This window comes from Bos mutus, chromosome 15, assembly GCF_027580195.1.
Source record: "Bos mutus isolate GX-2022 chromosome 15, NWIPB_WYAK_1.1, whole genome shotgun sequence".
NCBI lineage: Eukaryota > Metazoa > Chordata > Mammalia > Artiodactyla > Bovidae > Bos > Bos mutus.
Window position 1 is genome coordinate 54,680,179 of NC_091631.1, and position 18,775 is coordinate 54,698,953.

Genomic DNA, 18,775 nt, shown 5'->3' on the forward strand with positions numbered 1-18,775 from the left:
AGCTAGTGGAGGTGATGGAATTCCAGTTGAGCTATTTCAAATCCTGAAAGATGATGCTGTGAAAGTGCTGCACTCAATATGCCAGAAAATTTGGAAAACTCAGCAGTGGCCACAGGACTGGAAAAGGTCAGTTTTCATTCCAATCCCAAAGAAAGACAATGCCAAAGAATGCTCAAACTACTGCACAATTGCACTCATCTCACACGCTAGTAAAGTAATGCTCAAAATTCTCCAAGCCAGGCTTCAGCAACATGTGAACCGTAAACTTCCTGATGTTCAAGCTGGTTTTAGAAAAGGCCAGAACCAGAGATGAAATTGCCAACATCCGCTGGATCATGGAAAAAGCAAGAGAGTTCCAGAAAAACATCTATTTCTGCTTTATTGACTATGCCAAAGCCTTTGACTGTGTGGATCACAATAAACTATGGAAAATTCTGAAAGAGGTCGGAATACCAGACCACCTGATCTGCCTCTTGAGAAATTTGTATGCAGGTCAGGAAGCAACAGTTAGAACTGGACATGGAACAACAGACTGGTTCCAAATAGGAAAAGGAGTTTGTCAAAGCTGTATATTGTCACCCTGTTTATTTAACTTATATGCAGAGTACATCATGAGAAATGCTGGACTGGAAGAAACACAAGCTGGAATCAAGATTGCCAGGAGAAATATCAATAACCTCAGATATGCAGATGACACCACCCTTATGGCAGAAAGTGAAGAGGAACTCAAAATCCTCTTGATGAAAGTGAAAGCGGAGAGTGAAAAAGTTGGCTTAAAGCTCAACATTCAGAAAATGAAGATCATGGCATCCGGTCCCATCACTTCATGGGAAATAGATGGGGAAACAGTGGAAACAGTGTCTGACTTTATTTTTCTGGGCTCCAAAATCACTACAGATGGTGATTGCAGCCATGAAATTAAAAGACGCTTACTCCTTGGAAGGAAAGTTATGACCAACCTAGATAGCATATTCAAAAGCAGAGACGTTACTTTGCCAACAAAGGTTCGTCTAGTCAAGGCTATAGTTTTTCCTGTGGTCATGTATGGATGTGAGAGTTGGACTGTGAAGAAGGCTGAGCACCGAAGAATTGATGCTTTGCAAGTGTGGTGTTGGAGAAGACTCTTGAGAGTCCCTTGGACTGCAAGGAGATCCAACCAGTCCATCTTAAAGGAGATCAGCCTTGGGTGTTCTTTGGAAGGAATGATGCTAAAGCTGAAACTCCAGTACTTTGGCCACCTCATGCGAAGAGTTGACTCATTGGAAAAGACTCTGATGTTGGGAGGGATTGGGGGCAGGAGGAGAAGGGGACGACAGAGGATGAGATGGCTGGGTGGCATCACTGACTCGATGGACGTGAGTCTGAGTGAACTCTGGGAGTTGGTGATGGACAGGGAGGCCTGGCGTGCTGCGATTCATGGGGTGGCAAAGAGTCAGACACGACTGAGCGACTGATCTGATCTGATCTGAACAGTCCATTGTATATGTACCACATCTTCTTAATCCAATTATCTGTTGTTTCCATGTCTTGACTATAAATAATGTGGCTATAAACTTTGGGATGCATGTATCTTTTTGAATTAGAAGCTTTTTTTCCTGAGTATGTATCTAGGAGTGGGGTTGCCAGATCATAAAGTAGGTCTATTTTTAGTTTTTTAAGGAATATCTATACTGTTTTCCATAGTAGCTGAACCAATTTTCATACCTATCAGCAGTGTACAAAGGTTCCCATTTCTCCACACCCACTGCAGCATTTATTATATGTAGATTTCTTTTTTTTTTTTAATACATAAGAAAGATATTTTTTTATTTGATAAATTTAACGCCTTTTATTGCCATACCTCATTTTACTGTGCTTTGCTTTAGTGAACTTTATAGATACATGTTTTTTTTTTTTTTTTTCCTTGTTAATTTTCTGTTTAATTGATCTATCCATAAGTGTGAGTGGGGTATTAAAGTCTCCCACTATTATTGTGTTATTGTTAATTTCTCCTTTCATACTTGTTAGGATTTGTCTTACATACTGCGGTGCTCCCATGTTGGGTGGATATATATTTATAATTGTTATATCTTCTTCTTGGATTGATCCTTTGATCATTATGTAGTGACCTTCTTTGTCTCTTTTCACAGCCTTTGTTTTAAAGTCTAATTTATCTGATACGAGTATTGTGACTCCTGCTTTCTTTTGGTCCCAATTTGCATGGAAAATCTTTTTCCAGCCCTTCACTTTCAGTCTGTATGTGTCCCCTGTTTTGAGGTGGGTCTCTTGTAGACAACATATACAGGGGTCTTGTTTTTTTATCCATTCAGCCAGTCTTTGTCTTTTGGTTGGGGCATTCAACCCATTTACGTTTAAGGTAATTACTGATAAGTATGATCCCGTTGCCATTTACTTTATTGTTTTGGGTTGAGTTTATACACCATTTTTGTGTTTCCTGTCTAGAGAATATCCTTTAGTATTTGTTGGAGAGCTGGTTTGGTGGTGCAGAATTCTCTCAGCTTTTGCTTGTCTGAAAAGCTTTTGATTTCTCCTTCATACTTGAATGAGATCCTTGCTGGGTACAATAATCTGGGCTGTAGGTTATTTTCTTTCATCATTTTAAGTATGTCTTGCCATTCCCTCCTGGCTTGAAGAGTTTCTATTGAAAGATCAGCTGTTATCCTTATGGGAATTCCCTTGTGTGTTATTTGTTGTTTTTCCCTTGCTGCTTTTAATATTTGTTCTTTGTGTTTGATCTTTGTTAATTATTATATGTAGATTTCTTTAATAATAGCTATTCTGACCATTGTGAGGTGACACCTCATTGTGTTTTTTATTTAAAAGTGCAACTGATTTTAAACGTTGATTTTGTTTCTGCAAATTTGCTGAATTTAATAGTTCAAACAGGTATTTTTGTAACATCCTTAGGATTCTAAATATAAGATCATGTCACCTGGAAACGGAAATAATTTTATTTCTTCTTTTTCAATTTCCATGCCTTTTGTTTATTTTTCTTATCTAATTGCATTGGCTAGAATATCCAGTACTATGTTGAATCTTTGCCTTGTTCCTGATTCTAGAAGCTAAGTTTTTAGTCTTTCTATGTTGACTAAAATGTGTGGGCTTTTCAAATGGAAGTAAGTATTGAAGTATTGTACTGTCAGCACAGTGCCACTAGCCACATGTGGCCACTGAACACAAAACGTGATTAGTGCAACCAAGTAAATGATTTTTCATTTAATTTAATTTTAATTTAAACAGTGACATGTGACTCACAGCTATAATACTTACAGTGCAGCTTTAGAACAAATGAACAGACCCTTACTATTCAATGCTGATTAATCACATTTAAATTAGAGCATTGACTTTGTTGAAGTGAGAGATGGGGTAGAACACATGTTGTAGAATGACACAGACACAGCTCAGTGCAATCAGAGAAGAGTAATCATAATAAAAGTGTAAACTCTATCACCTCAGAATTAGGTTAGAGGGACTTAAGATAACTTTGTTGGTAGGACAATGATAACTCATATAAGCATTTAAGAGTGCAATGATTGGAAGAACAGATAGATTTATTTTGAAAGCTTTCTATGTGATGATTTAGAACCAAAGGAAAAGACTTCTAATATGTTTCTCTTATTTAGAGAAGCCTGATTCTAAGTTGTATGGATTGACATTCATACTGATGTTACAGCACTATAATTTCACTTCCTCTCCCTAAGAAAGACAGTACAAAAAAGAAATCACCCTGGAGTAACAACATTTCCACTCTTGTAACTTCAAGTGATCTTCATAGAACCATTCAATTCCAGTTTCTTCAGCATTACTGGTTGGGGCATAGACTTGGATTGCTGTGATACTGAATGGTTTGCCTTGGAAACGAACAGAGATCATTCTGTCATTTTTGAGATTGCACCCAAATACTGCATTTCATACTCTTTTGTTGACTATGAGGGCTACTCCATTTATTCTAAGGGATTCTTGCCCACAGGAGTAGATATAATGGTCATCTGAATTAAATTCAACCATTCCAGTCCATTTTAGTTCACTGATTCCTAAAATGTCAATGTTTACTTGTGCCATCTCCTGTTTGACCACTTCTAATTTACCTTCATTCATGGACCTAACATTCCGGGTTCCTATGCAATATTGCTCTTTTACAGCATCAGACTTTACTTCCATCACCTGTCACATCCACACCTGGGTGTTGTTTTTGCTTTGGCTCCATCTCTTCGTTCCTTCTGGAGTTATTTCTCCAATCTTTTCCAGTAGCATATTGGGCACCTACCAGCCTGGGGAGTTCATCTTTCAGTGTCCTATCTTTTTGATTTTTCATACTGTTCATGGGATTCTCAAGGCAAGACTACTGAAATGTTTTGCCATCCCCTTCTCCAGTGGACCACATTTTGTCAGAACTCTCCACCATGACCCGTCCAGCTTGGGTGGCCCTACATGGCATGGCTCATGGTTTCATTGAGCTAGACAAGGCTGTGGTCCATGTGATCAGTTTGGTTAGTTTTCTATGATTGTGGTTTTCATTCTGTCTTCCCTCTGAAGGATAAGAATAAGAGGCTTATGGAAGCTTCCTGATGGGAGAGACTGACTGTCGGGGAAACTGGGTCTTGTTCTGATGGGTGGGGCCATGCTCAGTAACTCTTTAATCCAATTTTCTGTTGATGGGTGGGGTTGTGTTCCCTCCCTGCTGTTTGACCTGAGACCAAACTATGGTGGAGGTAATGAAGATAATGGCGACCTCCTTCAAAAGGCCCCATGCATGCACTGCTGCACTCAGTGCCCTGGACCCTGCAGCAGGTGACCACCAGCCCATGCCTCTGCTGGAGACTCCGGACACTCACAGGCAAGTCTGGGTCAGTCTCTTGTGGGGGTCACTGCTCCTTTCCCCTTGGTCCCAGTGCACACAGGTTTTGTTTGTGCCCTGCAAGAGTCCATTTCCCCAGTCCTGTGTAAGTTCTATAATCAAATCCCACTGGCCTCCAAAGTTAAATGCCCTGGGGGTTCTCAGTCCCTTTGCCAGATCCCAAGGTTGGGAAATCTGTTGTGGGTCCTAGAACTTTCTTAACAGTGCAATAATTTCTTTGGTATAGTTGTTCTGCAGTTTGTGGGTCATCTGCTCTGCATCTCTGTGGTGGGGTTAATGGCGACCTCCAAGAGGGCTTATGCCACAGGCTATGTGACCAGGCAGCTGCACCCAGAGCCCCTGCCCCTGTGGCAGGCCACTGCTGACCCATACCTCCACAGGAGACTCAAACACAGGTCTGACTCAGTCTTCTGTGAATGATGTCCTTTTCATCATAGGGAAATAGAATGCAAAAGTAGGAAGTCAAGAGATATCTGGACTAACAGGCAAATTTGGCCTTGGAGTACAAAATGGAGCAGGGCAAAGGCTAATAGAGTTTTCCTAAGAGAGCACACACTGATCATAGAAACACCCTCTTCCAACAACACAAGAGAAGACTCTACACATGGACATCACCAGATGGTCAACACTGAAATCAGATTGATTATATTCTTTGCAGCCAAAGATGGAGAAGCTCTATACAGTCAGCAAAAACAAGACCAGGAGCTGACTGTGGCTCAGACCATGAACTCCTTATTTCCAAATTCAGACTGAAATTGAAGAAAGTAGGGAAAACCACTAGGTCATTCAGGTATGACCTAAATCAAATCCCTTATGATTATTCAGTGGCAGTGACAAATAGACTCAAGGGATTAAATCTGATAGACAGAGTGCCTGAAGATCTATGGATGGAGGTTCGTGACATTGTACAGGAGACAGGGATCAAGACCATCCCCAAGAAAAAGAAATGCAAAAAGGCAAAATGGTTGTCTGACAAGGCCTTACAAATAGCTGAAAAAAGAAGAGATGCTTAAGGCAAAGGAGAAGAGGAAAGACATACCCATTTTAATGCAGAGTTCCAAAGAATAGCAAGGAGAGATAAGAAAGCCTTCCTCAGTGATCAATGAAAGAAATAGAGGATAACAGTAGAATGGGAAAGACTAGAGATATCTTCAAGAAAATTAGAGATTAAAGGGAACGTTTCATGCAAAGATGGGCACAATAAAGGACAGAAATGGCATGGACCTAACAGAAGCATAAGATATTAAGAAGAGGTGGCAAGAATACACAGAAGAACTGTACAAAAAAGATCTTTACAACCCAGATAATCACGATGATGTGATCACCAACCTAGAGCCAGACATTCTAGAATGTGAAGTCAAGTGGGCTTTAGGAAGCATCACTACGAACAAAGCTAGTGGAGGTAATGGAATTCCAGTTGAGCTATTCCAAATCCTGAAAGATGATGCTGTGAAAGTGCTGCACTCAATATGCCAGCAATCCTGGAAAACTCAGCAGTGGTCACAGGACTGGAAAAGTCAGTTTTCATTCCAATCCCAAAGAAGGACAATGCCAAAGAATGTTAAAACTATCACACGATTACATTCATTTCACATGCTCGCAAAGTAATGCTCAAAATTCTCCAAGCCAGGCTTCAACAGTATGTGAACCAAGAACTTCCAGATGTTCAAGCTGGTTTTAGAAAAGGCAGAGGAACCAGAGATCAAATTGCCAACATCTGTTGGATCATTAAAAAAGGAAGAGAGGTCCAGAAAAACATCTACTTCTGCTTTGTTGATCATACCAAAGGCTTTGACTGTGTAGATCACAACAAACTGTGGAAAATTCTTAAAGAGATGGGAATACCAGACCATCTTACCTGCTTCCTGAGAAATCTGAATGCAGGCCAAGAAGCAACAGTTAGAACCGGACATGGAACAACAGACTGGCTCAAAATCAGGAAAGTAGTATGTCAAGGCTGTATATTGTCAATCTGCTTATTTAACTTCTATGCAGAGTACATCATGTGAAATGCCAGGCTGGATGAAGTTCAAGCTGAAATCAAGATTGCTGGGAGAAATATCAATAACCTCAGATATGCAGATGACACCACCCTTACGGCAGAAAGTGTAGAACTAAAGAGCCTCTTGATGAAAGTGAGAGAGGAGAGTGAAAAAGTTGGCTTAAAATTCAACATTAAAAAAACTAAGATCATAGCATCTGGTCCCATCACTCCATGACAAGTAGGTGGAGAAAGACTGGAAACAGTGACAGACTTTATTTTCTTGGGCTCCAAAATCACTGCAGATGTTGACTGCAGCCATGAAATTAAAAGACACCTGCTCCTTGGAAGAAAAGCTGTGACCAACCTAGACAGCATATTAAAAGCAGAGACATTACTTTGCTGACAAAGGTCCATCTAGTCAAAGCTATGATTTTTCCAGTAGTCATATATGGATGTTAGTGCCGGACCATAAAGAAAGCTGAGTGCCGAAGAATTGATGCTTTTGAACTGTGGTGTTGGAGGAGACTCTTGGAGAGTCCCTTGGACTGCAAGGAGATCCAACCAGTCCATCCTAAAGAAAATCAGTCCTGAAAATTCATTGGAAGGACTGAAGCTGAGACTCCAATACTTTGGCCACCTGATGTGAAGAACTGATGACTCATTGGAAAAGACCCTGATGCTGGGAAAGATTGAAGGCAGGAGGAGAAGGAGATGACAGAGGATGAGATGGTGGGATGACAGAGGATGAAATGTTTGGATGGCATCACCAACTCTATGAACATGAGTTTGAGTAAACTCCAGGAGTTGGTGATGGACAGGGAGGCCTGGCGTGCTGCAGTCCATGGGGTCCACTAAGCCCACAACTGAGTGGCTGAACTGACTGAACCTCAAGTATATTAATAGAAAGGGAGGATAATTTTATTTTGAGAGGACAATCTAGAGAAAATCTTATAAAGTCATTTGAAGTCGTCTCAAGGAGACCTCCTCTCATACTTTTAGGATCAGCAAGAACCAGGATTGTAGGGTCTGTACACTGACATAATAATAGTAGCTGGTTTTCTCAACATGTTTGCAGGTTTGGGCTGTGATTCCTGATTCTTACTGAAATCTAGAGAACAACTGGTTAACAAATTTCAAATAATTATCTTAAGTACAAAGACTGCTATTATGATTCCACTAGGTTTTCTTCTATATTTCACATTTTCTCTAAACTTCTCTAAACTTTAATCATTTAGACTGCTCATTTCCAGGCCTTATATTTCCTAAAATTAAACTATGAATGATGACCTTTTGCTGTTCTGTCATCACACTCAGCACTGGAAACAATCCTTTAAGTTTTATTTCCTCTTCATAGCAGTATTATTCACAATATCCAAAAGATGGAAACAACCCAAATATCCCCATCAATAGATGCCTGGAAAGACAAAATGTGTATAGACATAATACAATGGAATTTTTCATCTGCAAAAATGGAAGGAAATTCTGACACATGCTACAACATGTCTGAAACTCAAAAGACATTATACTGAGAAAAATAAGCCAGAACAATGGAAAAATACTGTATAATTCCACTTGTATGAACACCCGCCTCTGCTAAGTTGCTTCAGTCGTGTCCGACTCTGTGCAACCCCCACACAGACAGCAGCCCACCAGGCTCCCCCGTCCCTGGGATTCTCCAGGCAAGAGCACTGGAGTGGGTTGCCATTTCTTTCTTCAATGCATGAAAGTGAAAAGTGAAAGTGAAGTTGCTCAGTTGTGTCCAACTCTTTGAGACCCCATGGACTGCAACCTACCAGGCTCCTCTGCCCATGGGATTTTCCAGGCAAGAGTATTGGAGTGAGGTGCCATTTCCTTCTCTGATATGAGCTACCTAGAATGGTTTAATTCATAGAGACAGAAAGTAGAATGGTTGTTATCTAGGGGTAAGAGCAGTTGGGGAATTATTAGTCAATGGATACAAGTTTCTGTTCGGGATGATAAAAAATATCTGGAGATCATGATGGTGGTTGCACAATATGGTGAATGTAATTAATGCCATGGAATTGTACACATAAAATGGCTTAGGTTTTAAATTTTATATTATGTTTATTTTAACAGTAACTTTTCAATTTTGTTTCCTCCTACCTTGGATTGTATTAAACCACCCTTGCAGTATAAGTGAGGTCATCTATATAGAATGGCTAGCACAGGGTATTTTTGTTATTGCTGTATTTTTCCTCTAGCAAATGTAGTTTAAGAACATGTTAATCTGATTTTCAATCACATAATCAGGTGGATGGATATTATTGGTGCTATCAGCAATAGTCATGTCCCAGGCATCAATAATACCCACATTGAGATCCATGAAAATATCCCTCATGATAAGATTCTGAATATAACCATGAAAATCACTAAACATCTCTGCATTATCAAACATCCTCCTAGTGTTTTCAGTTTTCAGGATCACCTTGGTTTCTGGGCTTCGCAAGAATAGCCGTTCTATGGCCTTTTGAACATTGATGGCCCTACGGATAAAAATTTTTATGGGGAAGGGTCTCAAGTGCTGACCAAGAGTGATAACAATGGCGGTGTCCTTGTCTCCTGCTATCCGGTCAATTTCCCGTGGGATATAATTATCATCCTTTACCGAGAACAGACTTTGAGTAACAAATGGATGACCATGCTTTTTCCACTGAATCAAAGTATGTCTTTCAGCATCCAGAAGCATATGTGTTTTAAAGGGCCCAACTCCATGAAGATCAAAATCTTTTAAGGCTGATGGGTAAAAAAAAAATCAATAACTCTTTTAACAAAAGGAAAATAATGATATAATTTTTAGATGTACATATTTATAAAATTCTGACCAAGATCACTTCTAACTATAAAAACATTGCTGCCTATGGGAAGAATAGAACTTTACCAAATGCATTAAAATCTTAACAAAATTGTGAAATTATTACCAGCATAGAGACAGAGGAATAAAATGTTGATATTTGAGAACGAAAAAGATAAAATTTAACTTTTGATTAAAAGCCCAAATCTAAATGTTTGATGCGTTTTAAAAAATAATTAACATTAGAAAAGGAAAATGAAGACTTCTATTATAAAAATAGCCTCTGAAGGCAACTATAATTTCAAAATAAAAATAAGACACGTACTTTTTACCATTTTTGGTAAATATTGAATCCACTGACGCAGTGTTGAATCTCCCATTAGGTAAATAAGTTTTCTCTTCAAGCAGTCATTTATAGTTTTTGTTTCATTTAATTCTATCTGTTTACAAAATGCTGCAATCCACTTTCTTTTCACAGTATAACCACTGGGGAAAGGACTCTTCATGCCGAGCCGACATTTTGCTTCTATGTTCTTACTCTCTGGTGATAAGAATTCCCACAATCAGCAATTTTTATTATCACAAATTATTTCAAAGACAGTTTCCTCATTTTCTTCCTCTTTTTCCCCTTTTCCCTCCACCCTTCTCTATTGCTTTGTCTTCTTCCTAAATATTTACTTAACAAGATCATGTTAAAGGGATGACTTAAAACTTATCACTTTTGAATAATCTCAGTAATGAATGGTATTCCCTAGAATGGGGTTGAGGCTCCCCAGGTGGCACAGTGGTAAAGAATCTGCCTGCCAGTGCAGGAGATACAAGACACACAGGTTTGACCCCTGGGTTTGGAAGATCCTCTTGAGTAGAAAATGGCAATCCACTTCAGTATTCTTGCCTGGAATAGCTAATGGACAGCGGAGCCTTGAGGGCTACAATCCATAGGGTCGCAAAGAATTAGACATGACTGGATGACTGAGCATGCACACACACAGAGGGGGGTTAGATTTTTCCCTTGTGAATTTTCAGTGTTTCCCAGGGCTTCATGTTATTCCTAAGGCCATGCAGTTGTGAGACAGCTAGCCAAAATTGAGGGAGAAATGCGTGGTGGTAAAAAGCAGCAATCAGTAGCCCAACTGAATATCATTTCCATGACCCTGGCCAGGCAGGACTGGACATCTCTTCCTCAAACTACTTACTCATGGAGAAAGTTTGAACACATTTACGAAATGACTGCTGCTTCTTATTCTGTATATATCAGAGCCATGTTTTCTAGTTCACAGGAAAACTCCTTCAGTGTTTCTTCCTTGTGCCCAAAACTGAACTTAATATGCTGTGTGGTCTGATTAGCGCAGAAAAAGAGAAGAACAATATCTGCTTTTTCTGAATATTCTGCTTTGCAGTGCTTAGTCGCTCAGTCATGTCCGACTCTGTCCTCTGTCAGGCTCCTCTGTCCATGGAGATTCTCCAGGCAAGGATACTGGTGTGGGTTGCCATGCCCTCCTCCAGGGTATTTTCCCAACCCAGAGATCGAACCCAGGTCTCCTGCATTGCTGGTGGATTCTTTATCATCTGAGCCACCAGAGAAGCCTGACTATTCCACTTTAAAAGTGGCCTAAGCTGAACTCACTGACTCATATCAAAATCTTTCCATCCATGTGTAACTCAGCCATTTTTATCTTTTGCCACTTTAAAACCAATCTTGGCATACATCAACATGAATCAGCCACATCACAATATTGTAATTATCCTCCAACTAAAATAAATAAATAAGTTAAAAAGAAAAAATCTTGGGACTTCTCTGGTGGTCCAGTGGTTAAGAATCCACCTGCCAATGAGGTGACGGTAGTTCAGTCTCTGGCCCGAGAAGATGCCACGTGCCACGGAGCAACTAAGCCCAAGAGCCACAGCTACTGATTTCTTGAGCCTATAGACTGTACTCTGCAACAAGAGAAGCCACCGCAGTGAGAAGCCCATGAACTACAAGGAAGAGTAGCCCCTATTCATCACAACTGGAGAAAGCCCATGCGCAGCAACGAAGACCAGTGCAGCCAATAAATAAATAAATACACAATTTTTTTAAAGCCACATCTTTTTGTTATCTACCTACATCGCTCAGATTTGGGATATATGTTCAGGAACACACCATCTTATAAGACTTTACTAGAAATTACTATCTAGGCAAGAGGGAAACCAAGGAGGGGTGTTACACATTAATTGGCCTCAAGAGTCAAGGAACTTTCATTGTGGTTGCCATGGCAGGGAAGGAATCTATCTTTCACCCATAGCCTGTGAGCTTTAGATCTGGGTTTCTGGTTTATTTATATCCCCACAGGGTTTAGCAAAGTTCTTTGCCTATAGTAGGTCCTCAATAAACATTTCTGAATACATGAGAAAAGGGCAGTGGGTAGATGTATACCCTATTGACTCTTAAAATGGAAGTAATTTGCTTCTTTGAAGTTCACTTTAATTTCAGTATAGCAGAAACATCACTTTGATAACTGAGATGGCTTTGAATTGACCACTGAAGTTTATGTGATAAAACTGAAAGAAATCCACAGGAATTTTCATTTATAGAACTTTAACTGAGATGGTTTGGCTGAAAGAGAGATTAGAAACCATCAAAGAAATTTCCAAGCTCTGTAGTTCATTTGAGACATTTTCACCAGTAACCAATTATTGGTTTTTCAGGAACAAATCCCAAGTTGAAATACAAATACAAATAACCTGTACATTTTGAGAGAAGGCAGCTGAAATGAAGGGTTGCCTAGCCTTTTATAGCGGACTCAAGATGAAAATTGGTTTAAATTTACAAGAAAATAATTTCCAAGAATAAAACCCCTTCTGCAAAGCCCAAGATAATTAATACTATTTATCCCAGGAAATGAAAAATTGAAATGGTTAATATTCAATAAATATCTCTTAAAGTAAGGATGTCCATTAAATGGATAAATTTTGAACACAATAGACTTACTGCCACATGCTAAGACCTTGATGGAGGCAAAGTTCTTCATCATTTCAACCCCCACGTTGGACCTCCAAGAAATGAGAAAATAAATTAGCCTGATAACTGTTGAGACATTAAAGTAAGAATAAATCATGGGGGACTTAGAACAATCAAACCACTCTCAACTCTCTGTAAATATGTTTTTTCTTTATTTTGATATATTTTAGATATTATACAGAAAAGAAACAGGCCAGGATTCTGTAAAACTGTTCTCCTGCTAATGATAGGAATCCAGAGATCCAGAGAGTCACTCACCTTGTATGTGCAATTAATCAAGTATAAATCTCTTGATTTTACCATCCAAATTATTTTTGACCACATTCTACCACATTTAGCACGCATAGTAATTTAGTCCTTCATGGATATTTTCCTAGGCGAGTACTTCTCTAATTCGAGTTTGCATCAGAATCATCTAGAGTGCTTGTTATAACTCAGATCACTGGGCTTCATCTTCAGAGCTTCTGATGTAAGAGTTCTGCAAACTTGAAGAGATATCTGTAGTTCTGTGGTCATAGCAGCATTATTGGCAATAGCCATGATATGGGAACAACCTAAGTGTCTATCAATGGGTAAATAGATAAAGAAAAATATGGTTTATATGTACAATGGAATATTTCTCAGCCTTAAGAAAGTCCTGCCATTTGCAACAATATGGATGATTCTAGAGACCATTTTGCTAAATAAAATAAGCCAGATATGGAGAAGGAAATGGCAGCCCAGTATTCTTGCCTGGGAAACCATGGACAGAGGAGCCTGGTGGGCTATAGTCTATGGGGTCGCACAGAGTCAGACATGACTGAAGCGACTTAGCAGCAGCAGTGTGAACTCTACTACTCATATCTCTACTTCCATGCATTGATGGACAGGGGAGGGGGGAGGGGTGTGGGGTAAGGGAGGGAGGGATAAATGGTTTGAATAGAGCAGGGTATGGAGGAAGTAAATGTGTCTTTGGGGAAGTAAAATGGAGTCAGGCAGATTATTGTCATGAACATAGCTCACTTGAGAAGCATCAGATCAGATCAGTCACTCAGTCGTGTCCGACTCTTTGCAACCCCATGAATCGCAGCACGCCAGGCCTCCCTGTCCATCAACAACTCCCGGAGTTCACTTAGACTCACATCCATCGAGTCAGTGATGCCATCCAGCCATCTCATCCTCTGTCGTCCCCTTCTCCTCCTGCCCCCAATCCCTCCAAGCATCAGAGTCTTTTCCAGTGAGTCAACTCTTTGCATGAGGTGGCCAAAGTACTGGAGTTTCAGCTTTAGCATCATTCCTTCCAAAGAAATCCCAGGGCTGATCTCCTTCAGAATGGACTGGTTGGATCTCCTTGCAGTCCAAGGGACTCTCAAGAGTCTTCTCCAACACCACACTTCAAAAGCATCAATTCTTCGGTGCTCAGCCTTCTTCACAGTCCAACTCTCACATCCATACATGACCACAGGAAAAACCACAGCCTTGACTAGATGAACCTTTGTTGGCAAAGTAACGTCTCTGCTTTTGAATATGCTATCTAGGTTGGTCATAACTTTCCTTCCAAGGAGTAAGTGTCTTTTAATTTCATGGCTGCAGTCACCATCTGCAGTGATTTTGGAGCCCAGAAAAATAAAGTCTGACACTGTTTCCACTATTTCCCCATCTATTTCTCATGAAGTGATGGGACCGGATGCCATGATCTTCGTTTTCTGAATGTTGAGCTTTAAGCCAACTTTTTCGCTCTCCACTTTCACTTTCATCAAGAGGCTTTTGAGTTCCTCTTCACTTTCTGCCATAAGGGTGGTGTCATCTGCATATCTGAGGTTATTGATATTTCTCCCGGCAATCTTGATTCCAGCTTGTGTTTCTTCCAGCCCAGCGTTTCTCATGATGTACTCTGCATATAAGTTAAATAAACAGGGTGACAATATACAGCCTTGACGAACTCCTTTTCCTATTTGGAACCAGTCTGTTGTTCCATGTCCAGTTCTAACTGTTGCTTCCTGACCTGCATACAAATTTCTCAAGAGGCAGGTCAGGTGGTCTGGTATTCCCATCTCTTTCAGAATTTTCCATAGTTTATTGTGATCCACACAGTCAAAGGCTTTGGCATAGTCAATAAAGCAGAAATAGATGCTTTTCTGGAACTCTCTTGCTTTTTCCATGATCCAGCAGATGTTGGCAATTTGATCTCTGTTTCCTCTGCCTTTTCTAAAACCAGCTTGAACATCAGGAAGTTCACGGTTCACATATTGCTGAAGCCTGGCTTGGAGAATTTTGAGCATTACTTTACTAGCGTGTGAGATGAGAAGTATAATTAGACCCAAAATAGAGATCTGCAGACCTGCCAGACCCAGAACTTAGCATTCCTGAGAGCAGACAGGAGAATGTGCAAGGAGTGCTCCTCCATCCCAAACTGCAAGGAGGACCATTTTCTCAAGAGGGAGCAGATGTAGTGAACAGGAAATATGGAATCAGCACAGGTAATCTTTGTGCATAGAGTTGAGATGTGGTTTTGAGACCTTCAAGACAAGAAGGTCTTTATGCTTTTGTGATTATTTAGGCCTTTATGTCTCCATGATTATGTATCCTTTAGTTATTAGCAAAATATTTGAAAAAGTCCTGCCTTTTATGGCTGAGCTATAAGATCAATGGATTTTTTCACACCTTGACCAGGAAAACAAAAAGAAATAAAGGCAACCTAGGCGTGGAAGGGAAATCTTATAGCCAGGTAGGGTCTGTTGTATCCTGCCCCCTCCCCTTGTGTCATCATAATGTTTGAATTGGATTTGAACTTGAACTTCCAGGATATTATGCTATCCAACTTGCTTTTCTGAACCTGTTTTAGAAAACCAAGGCCATTCTGCAGCAGCATTTACTATAGAACCACAACCCCTTAAAATAATCCATTAAATGGGTGGCCCATAGTCAAATAATTTTGGGAAGTGTTTTGTGTTCTATCTGACTTGAAGGAATAGATACTAAAGTTAATAGATATTCCAATGCTCTACCTACTTGCTGGATCTCCTTTTTCCTTCATTCACTGCATTCCAGCCTCAATGGTCCCCTTCATGTTCCTGGAAGATTCCAGTATGCTGTTGCTTCAGGTTCTAGTCCCCTTCTTGAAATAGTGTTCCCCTTAAATGCACGTGGCTCACTTCCTCACTTCATTCAGGTTGCTGTTCAAGTAACCCATTCTCAGTTTGCTGCTCAAGATATTTACCTGACCATGCTTTTCATTTCGATATTTGGCAAAACTAATACAATATTGTAAAGTTTAAAAATAAAATAAAATATTAAAAAAAGAGAGAAAAAGAATATCATAGATGACTCCAAGAGCACAGGAACATGCATATGAAAAATAAATAAATAAACAAAATAACATTCACTATCACATTCCGATCTTATTCTGATGACTCTATGTTACAAATCTCTTTGTTGTCTTTCTACCCCAGCCCAGAATGTTAAATTCTCAACACCTAGAGCTGTGTCTGGAATATAGAAAGTGAGAACTATTTACAAATTGAATGAATGAATGTTGAAAAAAATTTGATTGGCCAAAAGGTTCGTTTGGGTTTTTCCACAAGATGTTATAGAAAAACCCAAAAGAACGTTTTAGCCAACCCAATCGTCACAGTTATTGGGTCACAGAGCTTACAGCTTGGCAGAGGATATAAAATGTTTATCTGAAATTTAATAGTGTAATGAGTATTTTGATTGGGGGAGAATAGAATACAATGGAAGACTACGGGACGAGCAGTTTACCAAACAAAGCGGAAATGATGTTTAGATGCAGGCTTGTGAAATGCCAGAGCTGAGAGAGAGCATGGTCCTTTTGTATAATTAAAGGAGTTCAATTTGAGTGACAGAGAGCAAGGTAGCTGAAAGGTGAGATAAGGGGCTTCAGAGAGAGACAAGCCCTTGTAAACATACTAAAGAGTTTAGATGTCATCCTTAGAGGAATGGGATCATATTAAGGATTTTAGGCAAGGAAAAGTAAAACACTGGTCTGAATGCACTATGGATAGGAAGGAAACCAGGCTGTGAGCAAGGAAACATCTCTGGAGATCGTTGCAATAATCTGAGGCAAGATGATAGTTTATACAAGGACAGAGGGAACAGCCATGGAATGAAATGGCTGGGTTCAGGAAATATTTGAAAGGTACAATTCATGGGATTTGGTGAGTCATCTGATGTCAAGGGTGAGGTAGACCAAATAATGACAACATTCACTCCCTGTGGGTTTTTTGTTGCTTTGTTTGTTGTTTTTTTTGTCATTGTTGTTCTGTTTTTGTTTTTGCATAGCATCTATTAACACTCTGTAGGATTGGCATCCCATGGAATATATTATAGAAAATGTTGGTCTCCAGAAAATTACTGAATCTAAAAGTGTGACAAGCCATGGAAAACTATCAGATCAGACCAGATCAGTCGCTCAGTCGTGTCCGACTCTTTGCGACCCCATGAATCACAGCACACCAGGCCTCCCTATCCATTACCAACTCCCGGAGTTCACTCAGACTCACGTCCATCGAGTCAGTGATGCCATCCAACCATCTCATCCTCTGTCGTCCCCTTCTCCTCCTGCCCCCAACCCCTCCCAGCATCAGAGTCTTTTCCAATGAGTCAACTCTTCGCATGAGGTGGCCAAAGTACTGGAGTTTCAGCTTTAGCATCATTCCTTCCAAAAAAATCCCAGGGCTGATCTCCTTCAACCTATAGAAATTGCTTCATGGATTATACTCATTTTACAAATAGTCAGGATGACTAAAAGCACAGTTGAGAAGGGGACCTGTATGGGGCTCTGCTAATATATTACCATCCCAACTGACTCTAATTATAACCTAGTCAACATTATTGACTTAAGGGAGCTTGATTATGAAAAGTTATTAAGCAGAGTTGGTCTGAACCTAAGTCTCCCTCTTTGTATCAATAATAGTATTTGAAGGCCTATTTACCTGTGGAAAAGGGCCCATTCTTTCTGTCTAATATAGGAAATATTTGCACTCCTGGTGGTCACGTGGGTCAGCGCCTCACAGGGAACACGGGGAGGCTTCAAGCAGTAGAAGGCTTCCTGGTCGCGATCATCCAGGTACTCGCACAGTTCAGCACTGGTGTGAAGGGTCAGGCCACATTTAGACAAGACCCGGGAGGGGCCGTTAGCAAACTGGCCTGTAAAGTTCACCCTGTCGTAGCCTTGGTTCCTGGCCCTCCAGAGAGCCGACACCCCTTCACTGGGGTGGATGAGCAGGACGGACAGGGACACCTGGCCCTCCCAGAACAGGGTGAAGCTCACAAGGTAGGTGCCGTTGTTGAAGTCTGTCACTTTTCCTGAAGCACCCGCCTTCAGGCCTGGGGAAAATATCCTGGCCCTGAGGAAATCCCCGCCATATTCCTTCCTGCGTCCCAGGTGGTCCCTCATCTCCAGCAGGACGTCCAGCCGGTCCCCCCTGCAGTACGTGTCCCGAGGGCTGAGGACGGTGGCTCTGCTGTGTGTGGCGCTGGTGGTAGAGCTCACGGTGGTGAAGGGTCTGGGTGGGACCAGCTGGTCTAGCTTCTCCATGATCCTCTTTATCCTCAGCTCAGTCTCAGTTGGTGAAATTTCTGGATTTGGTGGGGCTTCCAGGTAGGTGGAATTTCTGAACATGTTCCAATGATTCAGAGAAATAGAATTTCTCAAGCTGAACAAGAACTGAAGTATTGAGGAAAAAAGGATATATTATCAGCAAATAATATGGCTTGCTTTTCAAAATAAACTATTATGGGTTAGTTATATACATCTCGATTGATATAATCACACAGATAAAAAATGGATTCTAACTAGTTTTCAGTTTTGGAATCACAGGACTAATTTCCATGAAATGTAACTTCCTTAGTTACCAGCTGATGATTTCTGTTAGAAGTCATTGGCTTAAAAATTAAATATATGAAATAATTTTATACTACCAAATGATTGGCTGGTTAAGTGTTTTCCTTCACCAACTCTTCACTTGGCTTACTTTTCTTTATGAAAATCATATAGCCATATTATAGGCAATAGGGAAAACACCATGTTTTAAAAATATGATCTTACCTAAGCTTTGCTCTTTATGGTGTTTTTGAATTGTTATGTCCACTCCTTCTTTTTCCTTCCATGCATATAAT

At 40.3% G+C, this 18,775-nt stretch overlaps 1 protein-coding gene across 1 annotated transcript in view; it reads right to left on the reverse strand.

Moving 5' to 3' along the window:
* Positions 1-9,060: 9,060 nt before the first annotated feature.
* Positions 9,061-18,775, reverse strand: part of NXPE2 (neurexophilin and PC-esterase domain family member 2) — a 33,425-nt gene continuing 23,710 nt past the window's right edge. Inside the window, exons 3-6 of the mRNA XM_070383212.1 lie at positions 17,590-18,323; positions 12,626-12,687; positions 9,980-10,195; positions 9,061-9,596 (exon numbers count right to left, since the gene is read on the reverse strand). Of these exons, the coding sequence (XP_070239313.1) occupies positions 9,061-9,596; positions 9,980-10,195; positions 12,626-12,687; positions 17,590-18,323 (1,548 nt within the window). The remainder of the gene's footprint in view (positions 9,597-9,979; positions 10,196-12,625; positions 12,688-17,589; positions 18,324-18,775) is intronic.